Here is a 13,877-nt window from a genome sequence, read left to right as displayed (position 1 = left end):
CGAGCATTTGCAGTATGAGGAAGTACGATGTCCAAACATCACTCAGGATTGCTAACTCCGCAAATGTACGGCAAATGACCGTTGAAATAAATTTTGAATTGAACTCCGTATATATACGTGATTAGCACTCTAAGTGTGACCACCAACGTTATGGAATTATCCTTATAATGAAAAACATGTCAATGTGAATTAACCACAAAAAGAGGACATTTGCTCATCAAGACTGCAGTTCGAAAAAAGTCAAAACAGGGAGTAAATATGGTGAACTGTCCTGACCAAATTGGAACATTTAGTAGCCTCGCATAAATGGTTATAAAACTAAAATTACTAAATATAGTAGACTGCAGACTTCTGGAGTCTGCCTCTCTCCAGAGACAACTCAAAGAAGAAAATCTAAATTCTCATAAAATCTTAAAAATTATCCATGTTATTTTTGTAGGTTTGCATCAAAATATTTCATATGCATATATCCATGATTCGTCACCTGTTACAATCTTATATAAGTCTTTTGAAGCACCACGATTGTATTTATTGAGCATTTGTTTGCACCAATTGACGCGAGCGTCTTTTTGAGTTTTTGTCGAATTGTGTGGGATCCAACGAGAACATACTTTCTCACAGCTAAATGATCATGTAATATTTTATATATGCTGGTGGAACTAATGCCTATGGTTGCCTCAATCTCACAGTATGTCACATGACGATCTTGCAGTATTAGGTTTTGCACATCATCAATGTTTTCTTGAACAACAACTGATTTTGGACGACCTTCGCGAATCTCGTCGGTGAGCGAATGGCGGCCACGATTAAATTCGTTATAACAGCGTTTCACAGTGGCAAAGGATGGGGCTTTATCGCCAAATGTGGAAGTAAGTTGATCGATGCACTTTTGTCTTGATAATCCACGTCGAAAATCGTAAAAAATCATCACACGAAAATGTTCACGAGTTAATTCCATTTTATTGTTGTCGCGCAATCTCCAAGGCAACATAAACAACACAAATTAAGCTATTGACGAAACATTTGAAGTACGTTATGGTCAATAATGCCAGACGATTCCGTGCAAACGTCAAATCGCGCCTAACTTCAATCAGTGTTGCCAAGGCTCAAAATATAAATAGTGACCCTCGTACAAGAAAAAAATCTAAATTCTCATAAAATCTTAAAAATTATCCATGTTATTTTTGTAGGTTTGCATCAAAATATTTCATGGCTCGAGGGGGGTAGGGCATGACCCCCTTGACCCCTCCCCTTGGTACGGGCCTGTCTTGAACCTCCCTGTGAGCTAACTCACTCACTCACTCACTCACTCCTCCTTCTTCTTCTTAAACCGAAGGTTTATGGCAAGATCAATCCAATCCTTTCCATCCTTACAGATTTCCTTTAGGTCCATCTCAACATTATCCATCTATCTTCCTATAGGTCTCCCAGCAAGAATCGTGTAAACACTTATTTCCTCTCCCATTCGTAGCACATGGCCTGTCCACCTAAGTCTTCTTGATTTAATTATTCTAATATCTGGACAGGAATACAAAGTGTGCAGTTCTAAATTATGTAACCTTCTCCACTTACCTGCATCCTCATCCCTTTTAGGTTCAAATATTTTTCTAAGGATTTATTTTCAAACACACCTAATTCATGTTACATGCATTTCCTGAATTAAGGCTGGTTTTTACTTCCTCTTTAATACATTTGTTAGTATTACTCCCAAGTACTTGAATTTGGAAACTTGATACAAATGAGTCGAGTTATGAATAATTAAAATTTGATTCTTACCTAACACTTGGTTTCGGCCTGTAAGCATGTATTTAGTTTTCTCTTTGCTAACTTCAAACCTCTTTCTTTAGCTGCTCTTAAAAATATTTTAGCATGATTCATAATTGTACTTAATCATCCCCTAGTACCTAAGTCTACATCATCTGCATATGCTAACAACTGAGTTAGACCATTTAATTTTAGTCATTCATTAGTTTATTTTAACTGCACATTTCTGTGTGTTCATTCTCTTCAATTCATCATTCATCTCCAATGTTGCATTAACCTTGGACAGTAGAAAGCAACAAGAAATGACAGTTTCTCTCAGATTTTCATACTCTTTTCACTGTACGCTCGTGTACGTATTATGGGATGTAACAAACAATAAACCTCTGTGAGCAATCAGTTCGTAACATTTACGTTCGGAGGATATTGAAGTTAATTTTTTTGAGCCTACAATACTCTCTAAGGAGTATAACATCAGTATACTTTATAAATAATGGGTTCAACACAATGTATAACTTTTACACAATGTTAGTAGGTACAGTCACACACACTTCTGAGTTGTAATGATCCATCCCACTGGCTTCCAATGGAGTAGTTATATCCAATAATACACAAGTGTAAAGTGAAAAATAGTATGGAAATCTACACACAAATTGTCATTTTTTGTTGCTTTCTACTGCCCAAAGTTAATGTGAAAATGGATATGATAGATGAATTGATGAAAGGAATGAACACCAAGAAATGTTCATGCTTTTCCTCAGACTCTGAAAAGTTTAATTTTTAAAAGTAACTTTGTTACTTCACCTGCAAAGTAACTCAGTTACAGTACTTTCTTCTAGACGAGACATGATTCTTGTAGCATGTGTGGTAACGTCGTCTTTTGTAATCAAGAGGTTACAGGTTCAATACCCAGTTGAGGCACATAGTGGTTCGGATTCCACTTTAACTGTAGGATCAGTCCAGATTGTGCATAAAGGGGGTTTAAAAAAAGGACTCAAGAACATTTACAGAAGGTTTAATTCATGAATTCCAAGAATGATGTTTATTTCATGACCACCATCAAAAAATGTTCATGCATTTACATTAAATTAAAATTATAATCATATTTTTAAATGTGAAAATATGGATTAATTAAGATTTAACTCCTACAGTTCAAAATTAAGATTAATGTGCAGTTTTTTTCTTTTCTTTTTACAAACCATGTTGAATCAAGACTCTGTGACAGGTCCAGGATGATCCTTTCAGACTGTATACTTTTTCCCCCCTAGGTGTTCTAAATTAGAACACTTGGGCATAGGCAGTGGCAGGTTTGGCAATAAAAGTATAACATCGTTCTCACATTTTTAATAATAATCATCAATTCATCCAGTCTTCCAGCTGAAAATTTCATCCAGCATGAAAACAAAGAACTCTACTTCTTGCTTGAAAAAGTTACGAAGCAAGTTATTCATTTCTGAAAGTAACTCATTACTTTTATGGGATAAACTAACCTTACTTCCGAAGTCAGTTTTTCCTAGGAGGTTCTGTACACTTTCTACACATTCCACTCTGGGATGGAGACTGAAGATGAATTTAGACTTCAGCAGGAATAAAATATGAATAATGATGACATTTCCTCATATATCTTAATTATGCTAACCTGTGCTTTCAGTCCACCACATTAAACACACAAAATAAGAATCAAACATCAAGTGATACTTCACAAACCTCTAACACAGTGTTTCTCAACCTTCATGAGACCCCAGACCGGTAAATTCCATTTTTAAAAGTTTATGTTCTGATCCCCTTGTAAATACCTAAATTTTACACATTAATTGAAGGGCTTGGGAGTAAAACATGGTAAGTGACATTTTGATCATTACAAAGTAAAAAGAGCCATCCTTCAATTTTTGCATGTAATTTCCATGTCGTGCAATTTGCATTGGAGCCATTGAACCCTTCTGAAGTTGGTCAACACGAAAACAATTTATCTATAGTATAGGTTCTAATAACCTCTCTGCTTAATGAACTCTGAGTAAAATGTCACCATGTTTTACTCCGGAGTCCATCAATTAATATGTACCCTTGAAATTAAATATCCATACATACATTCTGGTATAATAGTTTGATTATGTTTGTTGATAAATATAAAATTATCGGTGGTGATAACACTGTCACTTTGTAATCAAGTGATCCTGGGTTTGAGTTTGGTGTTTTAAGTCCACTTTATGCACAGTAAGGCTAATCGGGACTGGACCTATGGTTTAAAGTGGAATCCGAACCACTGTGCCATGTGCCTCCACCGGGTATCGAACCTGGGATCCTGGTTTTGATACCTGGTCAATGCATAGTAGTGCAGATCCCAGTTTAAACTGTAGGTCCAGTCTCGATTCGCCTACTTGTGCATAAAGTGGCCTTAAAAAAACTGAAACTTTCAACTCAAATATGAAATTAGGTTCAAGTTATTTGTAAAATACTTTCAGCAGAATCTCTCGCTGCCAAGTATAATTGAAACCTGTACAGGGCCGTGGCTCAGTGGTTGAGAAACACTGCTCTAATATGCATCAAGATTCTAGAAATTTGACAGGCTGGATGGTCAACATTAAAGTACATGACTGGCAACTCAAGTGAGTTAGAAAATTTTTACAGCTCAGTTTGTTTTAGATTACGTTTGAGATGCATAATTTGAATCACTGTAGAATCTGTGCTTTAACTTATCTTCCTCCCAAAGCGCATCAATTCTCTCTAAGGTTACAAAAGAAAAACAGTGTTTATATTTCACGTTACAATTATTTATTCTGTACAAAAGTCAGTTATAAAATATTTCCCATCATGGAGTATAGTGTATAGTGACAAAGGTGCTGAATATAAATAACAGGAGGGAAAAAAAAAACATCCATTTTTACTGTTTGATAAATTCACTAAACATCTGCACACATCAATTATGGGATGTAGGTTGCAACATTTTCCAAAATGTTTCCTGTACAAATTATGGGTGTTATGTTTAACCTATTACAAATACTTGAACTAGAGTAACATTATCAACTGATAAAATCTGGCAGGCCTTGCTGTCATATCCTGAAGTTTCAGAAATAGCTCCAGATGTTGATCAAGATCTTCACTGTACAAAGTCAGAATCCATTTGCTTGTGTGTACAAACACTATTTTGAAAAATATTGAATTAATATTTATAAATCATGAAGCAATAAAATAACAATAAAAAAAATCTGAAATACAGTTCACATTTCTTCACCTTCTAAACAATCGTGTGTTAAGAAAATCAATTTAACCATACAAAAATCTCCATTCGATAATGCAAGAGAGAACAAGCAATAAATACTCAAATTTAAAAATTTAATTACATGCTTATATCACTCCTTAAATGATTGTAAACTGCATACATACACTACTGCATACCCAACCATGATTTTATGGAAGTACAAGCATTAATTACCACCAAGAGTTTATACAATAAATTCTTTCTGCTAGTTTTCTTTAGCTAATTGCAAGGAACTATAATAGAAAAACTTGGGAGATAATATATTGACTAGAGTTTTCTGGTTCTGTTGTTAATAATCAGTTTAATGTGAAGGCCTAAACTTACTTTAATTCTCGATGCAATCAAGTGGAATTCTGTAGCTTTAAATTAGAAAAATTTACATTTATTAAGTACTCTGCATAGAGTTCCGTCAGCTGAAATTAACTTTTCACAGCATAATATCTAATTTCGAGATCCAAATACTAATTCTGCTTTTGTTTGTATATGCTTACTTTTATAAATAGGTACCAGATGCCGGTAAATTCCTTGGTTTGGCAGTTCTTAAAGAATAATAAACAAAATATGTTTCTCATAAGGATATGTAAGTTTTGATGGAACTTCCTTAACATGTTTTTTTAACTGTGTTCTGCAATATATATGGACATACACTTAAAAATACAAATAAATGGCAAAAGAAATGTACAAAGGATAGAGAGATGACTGAAGAAAACAATCGGGACCATGACAATTTTTCTTCATATGTTGCTATGCTTTTGGGGTAAGGACAGTGAAAGCAAAATCTAAGTATTGTATACCCATGCATAACAAAGAATTGGGATAAGTGAATAGATTTTGTATTGGGAAGGTACTCTTCACTTCATTCTAATTCCACTACAAGCTTTAGATTAAGCATCGAATTTTTGTAAGAGCAAAGTTCATGAATGTTTTATATTGCGCTTTTCGAAAGATAATGATTGCTCCTTCTGAAAGCAATGTCCAATACACTGTCATTGAAGCTTCATCTTTGATTGAAATAAAGTCCAGCAACAAAAATCTGATATGCCTGAATAGTACACAAAGACAACTGTAGCAATTGCACTAATTTTAGAAACACTCTGGATACATACAAGATTGAAAATGATAGAAGATTTAAGATTGAAAATGGGATGCAGAAAAATTAACTGATAACTGAGAAATGCAATCAATGGTTGTCTTAAGAAAATATTTTTTTCTTAAAACAGTCACTACAATGCATTCATTTGGTTAAAACTGAAATATTATTATCAAAATAAAGAATCAGAAATCTATATTTCATAATAGTGTCCGTTTTAAACTGCTGTAGTAGTTCTTTTATGCTGCTTTCTTTCCTTTTTTTTTTTTCTTTTTTACAAGTATTCAAACACATCTTAGTACACATTACCATATCCTGCTGCAAGGTCACAACACACAAGATTTTACACAGAAATAATCAGTGTAGCATGAATAAAAAAGAAAAACTGCAACAACTTCGCAGAGATCAGAAGGATGGTATAAGTGGCTTTTCAGGAACCACAAAGAAAGTCATTGTGTACAATTTTTAAACACACAATTCGACATTCAACCATACAATCTCTTACATTACACATTTCATTACTGCAGGCTTTTCATCTGTATGTAACATCATTCTTAAATCGATTTGAAGTTCAGTATAAATGAACACGTCATTCAATATCTGAAAAAGGAATAAACATAAGGAACGTTATATACAAGTTCTGCTAATGTTTACACCTTTCTCACTACAGTTTCCACTTGACTAGTATTCTTTTTTTGCAAATAGCATGCATTTGTAAATTTAAAGACAATATCATGTTGCACCAAATCACAACACTTCAGAACCATGAACAAAATTATAAAAAAGCAGTTAATGCTCGGGCAAATTATAGGATCACATATAAAGATCTGTCTTCCAGAAAAAAAATCATGCATTTTAAAATTGTAAAAAAAACATTCATTTTTTTATTACTGTTAAAAAAAACAATGACTTCCTAACACAAAGGTAAGTTATGTAATACATTTCAATACTCAGCAATACAAGTAGTCATTCTTATATATATGTACATAATCAGCAGCCTGCAGTAAACATACTCTCTTTATCATGAACACAGTTGTGTGTGTCATTACTGGTACATATAATAAAATGATAATTAAATTACAAGACGAGTAGTTGTGCACATTAAAGACCATAACATGGCAAACCATCAGTTGTATGAATTAACAAAGACAAGTAGAATTTTTTCCACTGTCTATAGGACAGCAGGAGGGAGACATTACTGAACAAAGCAATACATTGCATCTAACACCTGCTCTGCCTTAAGTAATTTAAAACATAACAACAATCACTTTGTGTTAAAAAAAAACAAATATTACATCCCATTAAATTTAAACAAGTCACGTAGAATATACAGCTGATCATGTGGCAGCTTCGAAAGATTAACAAATAATAATAAAGTAGCCAGAATAAAATTAAATCATTCAATGAATTTGTCCGATACATTGATATTTTTAAAAATAAAATTGATCAAGTCATAATAATTATGACACTGTACACCTCATGTGTACCACGCAGTGCAAATTTCAAAATATAGTATTCCTAGCCACTAAAATATTCATATCCTACAATGCAAGGTATAAAATAAAAATTATGTAAATTTAAGTCACAAAATTTAATCAACATAAGGCAGAAAGATGTAAAAGTATTCTGTTATTTATGGAACAGAAGCAATTTATCTCCCTCCATTTTGTATAATCATATGTAAAAATCTTTCTGCGGATAATGGAAGAAATGAAAACACAGCAAACAAATCCATTTATGGCACTTAAATACTTATATTCCATATATACACATAATTACATAGCACAACTATCATGATTTCACTCCTACGATATAATGTGTAATTCAGTTTCCTTCTTAATATTATTTTACACAATTAGTTCTTTCCTCGCAGATTAACTACGTACTTGTTCATTTTTTAAAATTCATCTTTAAAGAGTAACAGAATGCAAGTACAAAATTGTTGAACAAGTAACAATTAAGTTGTCGCCAACGCTGTGTAAAAGGCTGACAATCAACGCCGCTGTATGTCGTTATCACATCTCTAAGAGTCTTGTATTGTCATTCTATGGTTGTATGTTAAAAATATCTCAAGTACTGAACAATCTTCGTAAGCAAATTAGTAGTATAAAGAACAGCTCCAAGAACAGTATGCAAGAAATGTGCTAAAGAGGTGTGCACCTGCAATTTGGTAAGGAAGAGAGGGGCATTGTAATGGCCAAAGGCACTACTAATTTTTCTTTTATAAATTCTTTTACTAGCATCTCATGGTATATGCTATATTTATAACTATGCCCATGAATTCCAATTGAAATTAACGCTTCTAAGCTAATTTCAGAGAGAATTAAGAGAACATTTAGCATTGATTACTTTCTAAATTGATACACATGCTTATTAGGAGTCGACAACAACCTGGAAAAGTTAATTGTTTCAAAAGCATAACTAAGTTGTGTGTATTACATTAGGTATGTTATTGATAATTTTGATTTATGAAAATTATATAAAACTAAACTTTTACTAATGCATATGATAATGTCCACAGAGAAAAAGTGAATTGAGCCTTCTTTAAATGGAATGTGTAAATGTGTTCACATATTTGAAATATTAATGACCAAACTGCAATTGGGTATGTATGCTACCCATGAAGTGTCACTTTTAAGGCACAAATCCAACTGATTTTTTTAAATCTGGAATGAGAATATATTTATATATTCTCTTATTTGATTTCACATTACATGTATTTTCTCCATTTTTATCAGTTTGTTCACCACTTGTGCACATTTCCAGCATACATTACACATTTTTTTTTCCATGCTGCATTGTTGTCAACCATACTTCTAGAATTTAGTTTTCATCTTAAAAATTTTACAGGACAACAAATTCTGCCTGACACAGTAATAAGTAGCTTTGAACAGAACACAGAAAAATAATGGAAAGTCGAGATTCCACAATAGATTAAGTTTGTTCACAGTACCATTCTATTATCACGAGTATTTCTATGTTTGTGTTCTAGAAAATAGGTCCTTACTGTGTAACAAGGCATCTATGAGAATAGTACTTCCTTACAACGACTTTTTTTTTCAACTACTTACTATCACAATGTACTTGTCAAGAGTGTTTACACACATACATACATTGACATTCATTCATCTTCAATCTCTCTTTGTTGCAAAGAGAGATATTTAAAACTCAGTTTCTTTTAAAAGTTCTACTGCCTTTGTAAGGGCTGATTTTTACGTGACAATGATGATGCTTGATGATATGAAAATAGATGTATACACCACACATTGGAAAGATTAAGAACAACTCAACCTGGATAGAAAATTAACCATTCTCATGGACTCTATGCTTCATCATGTCATACTTATACATAAGTATCTACACTGAGTAAGTTACGTGTCAAGTTGAGTGTATTTATTTGCTTCCTGCTGTTTCTTTCAGAGTCCTAGGTGAACTTTTGAATATTTGCTTCTCTTTCACAAACTAAGTATGTCATGTATTTGGACTGCATGTAAGTGTCTATAAACAATATCAGAGTCTTTCAGCTTAATGAGAGCAATCTGTCCTCGGTGCATCTTCTCCACATAAAAGCAACAACACTGACTATCGAGATGTCCATTTCATTCACAATCAGTGCAACATACTGGGAAGGACCTCGCATCCAGAGCCCAAGCTGTCCACATTATGTTTTCAGTTTCTGTCACTATCATCATTAAAGCAGAGAGACACGTCATACAAATTTCTCAACACTACTACACATTGTTTCTTTTTTTTCTTTTTTTGCATTTTTACTCTGTACATACTGTATCAAGATGAACTAGATTATTCCAGTCTTAATGGGTGACTTCTCCCATCACAGGATTACAAACAAATAAACAAACGAATGGGCCAACGAGCAAAAAAATAACACTTGTTTCAGTGTTTCTCTTCCCGTCCCACATCATTTGGGAAAGGAGGCTTATCTGCACATCTTCGAGAGAAATGAGGTGTAGTTTTGGTGCTGGATGAAACCATTCCTCCCTTACCTAGGCAGAGAAGCCACATACGGCACATAAATAATGTACAACTATTTTACAAGAAAGTCTGTTGTGGATGGAGTTTCCCACCTCACCGGCCGACTAGTCGCACTGCCAGGTACGCTAGTAAACAGCTGACAAGAAGCCAACTCTGCTCCCTGAACATTTCACCTCCACTGTTGTATGTGAGCTCCTCATTTTTAACAACTTCATTTGGACGCTTGTCATATTCATCTGAAAGAAGGAAGAAAATATGTTCTTTTAAACAAATATTAGTTGAAACAAACACACATTATGATAAAATGCAAATACCAAGACTTGTACCCAGTGCTTTCTTTCTGGTGGTACGCGATGGTATGCTATACCGGCACCTTTTTGTAGGTGATGATTTTTGAACATACCACAATGTTTTGAGTAGTTTTTTTGATGAACACAAGAAGAAACCAATTTGAAGAGTACCGGAACCTTTCTTCCCAGAAAAAAAGCACTGCTTGTACAGTATTGACATTGGACTAAAATTTGCAACAAAACAAGAGAAACATTAAGTAATACTGTTTTGAAGAAAACAATGTCCCAAGTGGACAAAATATACTGAAGGGGCAGCAACACCATGTAACATACGTACATGCATACATATACAATTTCAATAACACCCAGTCACTAAAGTCTATTCAGCTATGGAGTCTCTCTCTGGAATTATACTTAAATTATTTCGTGGGAATGTCTAAGTTAATTCGAGAAAATGAGAATGTATTTCCAGAATTTTGAACTAAGGACCTCAGGTTTCGCAGCACTAACGATCAGGCATGAATATAGAAATATATTTGAGGAGGGGGTCCGAACCAAATGTCTCAGAAATAATAGTAGTAATATTATTATTATTATTATTATTATTATTATAACAACAACAACAACAACAACACAAATGTTTAATATGTTAATATATGAAAAACTAAATATGCTGACCAAGGCAGTAATTTATTTTATTAAAAACAAACTAAAGGTAACGTTTCCAGTGGCGCAGGAACGTTTTTCATTTGGGGGGGTACAAAATTCAGCCTCCCATATATATATATATGTCCAATCAAGTGTAGCAATAATAATAATTAGGATAATTATATTTAATTAAATTAATATATTAATTAATTAAATATGTACATTAATTAATATATATTGTATTGTTATTATGTTATTATTACATGAATAGGTAAAAGATACTAAAAGAATAGAAATATAACAACAAGTATTCATTATCTAGCGTACGTGTAGTTAAGATCGCCAAGATTTGCACAAAAACAACTGCCCTGGCAAGGAATTTAATGTCAGATAGAAAAGAATTGAATATTTATTGAATAATAAAAAAAGGGTTAGATCCAATTAACGAAAAGTAAAGTTCCTGATTAATATTTTATGGATATTATCATTAGTAGTGTGCATAAATCTTTGGAATCCTTCAAAGCCGTATGAGCCAAATTCCTTGCCTTCCAATAAGTTCAGCGGAGAAAACCATCGAGTATACAGGGTGCAGCAGAAATAACTCTCGGATTTCATTCGTGAATAACAAAGCAACGATCGATGTTATGCAAAATTTTATTTCACATTTGAAAAGAACAAGGATTACCATTTTGTTTCCCATATGTACCGAGACAACTCCACTTTTTTGAGGAAGACGGCACGCAGTTAATGTAACGTCTGGCCGTTATGTATGGTATGGATGTTACGCAACTTCCTGCAGCCGCAATCGAACGAACGTGGCAAATTGGCTGTGTTGTTCCAACAGGATTGTGCCAAAGCACACACAGCACGCGTATCGATGAACGTGCTACGTGAAATGTTTCCAGGGCGTCTGATCTCACTTCGAAGTCACCTTCCATGGGCAACTCGTTCCCCCGAGCTCGCAACCTGCGTTTTCTTTCTGTGGGAGTACCTGAAGGCTAAAGTTTACCAAGGAAGGCCGAGGACATCTGAAAGATTGTATCAGACAGGAAAGAGCGGCAATACCGACCAGACATGACTAGGAGGGTAATGCAGAACTTCAGAGCGAGACTTCAGAAATGCGTACACTGTGCAGATCGGCATTTGAACGATATCATTTTAAAACAAAGTCAACTATGTCACACAAAATGGTAACTTGTGGCAATTTTGATAAAAAATAATTGGAACATTTTGTTCTTTGGAAATGTGCAATAAAATGGTAAACCTTGTTCTTTCCAACTGTGCAATAAAGTTTTGCATAACATCTATCGTTGCTTTGTTATTCACAAATGAAATCCGGGAGATATTTCTGCCGCACCCTAACTTTTAATTGTTACGCTGTTCAAGCATGGTATTGGCATTGATGGAAATTGAGTATAACAAATGCTAAACAATTATATTTTGATAAATTACTTTCACTACTTGGTAAGTCTTTCGGGGGGAAAGGGTCCGGACCCCCTGGACCCCCACAAAAACGTCCTTGATACCTAGGTATAATGTGAAGCCATGAGAAATATTCTCTTTTAGAACAACACACACGAATGTCCTGTTATTTAATGCAAAATATACATAAATATTCTGAATCATATAAGGCTAAGCTCTGGACCTCATTCTGGGCTTCTTTGGATTTCACGGAACGGAAAATCAGGAGTGAGGGGGATCTTGAGCCACCCCAACCAGGAATAATATCTCCCACCCACTGGATATAGAAACTACATTATATAGAGTTCCACTTCAGTTCCGTTCATTCTAATTTTAAAAGTCCCATAGCTACGCATAAAAATATATTTAAACAATTTATGGCAGATGTGTACCACATCCAATGCCTTTTAGAAGCCATGTATTTGGTATTTTCTCAGACATCTATAGGGTGTTGTATTAAAAAAGAAAAAAATGAGTTCAGATGGTTCCCAATCAATTCGTAATAAGTCTAACTTTGAAATATTTGTGAAACATTTGACAAATCATTTATTTGTAATATAATTAGCTGTACCTAATGACGCTCTTCAAGTACTGAAAGTAATATCATTCGGTACATTTACATAACCGAAATCCTTCAGCTCTCAGAAGTAGCAAGGAAAGCCATACATAGGCTACGCTCAAAAGTTTATTCTTTCTATTCAATTTTTGGTGGACAATGTGAAGAGCCGACCAAGGTTTATTTTCGTATGTAGTGGTATTAAATGCAGATACATCCGTGTGTTTTAGGATGACATGTCAATTTATCGTTTATGTGAAAAGGTAAACTTTAAAGTAAGCAGAAGCATGTGCGCGTCACAGTTAAAGATTTTCGCATCTACAAAGAAAATCCAAAACACATTCCCACCTCGCCGGACTCCGTGGCGGAGGGGTTAGCATAGCGCGCTATGACGCCTGAGGTCCCAGGTTCGAATCCTGGCCTGCCCATGGGTGTTATTTTTGAGTGTCCATCAATTTCATCATATCATCACTCATCCTCATCTTCGCGATTAGCCAAAAGTGGCAGAAAGGCGAAGTAAAATAAACCAAATCAATCAATCAAATATTCCCATCTTACTCCCAGAGACCTTGTAAATCCAATCCAAAATCTACCAATAGAACCTGCAGTGAGTCTCATTTATCTCGTGCATTCATCTGACTAATGAAATTTTCTTACAGTTTGACTTTAGTGTTTAACTTAAAATGGCGTTGTGTTTGTGTTGCATTCGATATCACAATTAGATTTTAAGCAATTAATGTCCAATTATAAGTATACCTAATACATAGGTAAAAAATAGTCCTCCTTCTGATAAAAACGCAAATTGCACCCTGTTTAAAT

General features: G+C 34.2%; 1 protein-coding gene across 1 annotated transcript in view; it reads right to left on the bottom strand.

Moving 5' to 3' along the window:
- Positions 1 to 4,517: 4,517 nt before the first annotated feature.
- LOC145984285 (uncharacterized) overlaps positions 4,518 to 13,877 on the bottom strand; it is a 238,021-nt gene continuing 228,661 nt past the window's right edge. The window contains exon 6 of the mRNA XM_083117924.1: positions 4,518 to 10,339. Coding sequence (XP_082974050.1) covers positions 10,197 to 10,339 — 143 coding nt within the window. The 3' untranslated portion in view covers positions 4,518 to 10,196. The remainder of the gene's footprint in view (positions 10,340 to 13,877) is intronic.

Source organism: Lepisma saccharinum, chromosome 2 (genome assembly GCF_977018435.1).
Source record: "Lepisma saccharinum chromosome 2, izLepSacc3.1, whole genome shotgun sequence".
NCBI classification, from domain to species: Eukaryota; Metazoa; Arthropoda; class Insecta; order Zygentoma; family Lepismatidae; genus Lepisma; species Lepisma saccharinum.
Note: the sequence above shows the minus strand (reverse complement) of the source record. Positions and strands in the feature narration are given on the sequence as shown.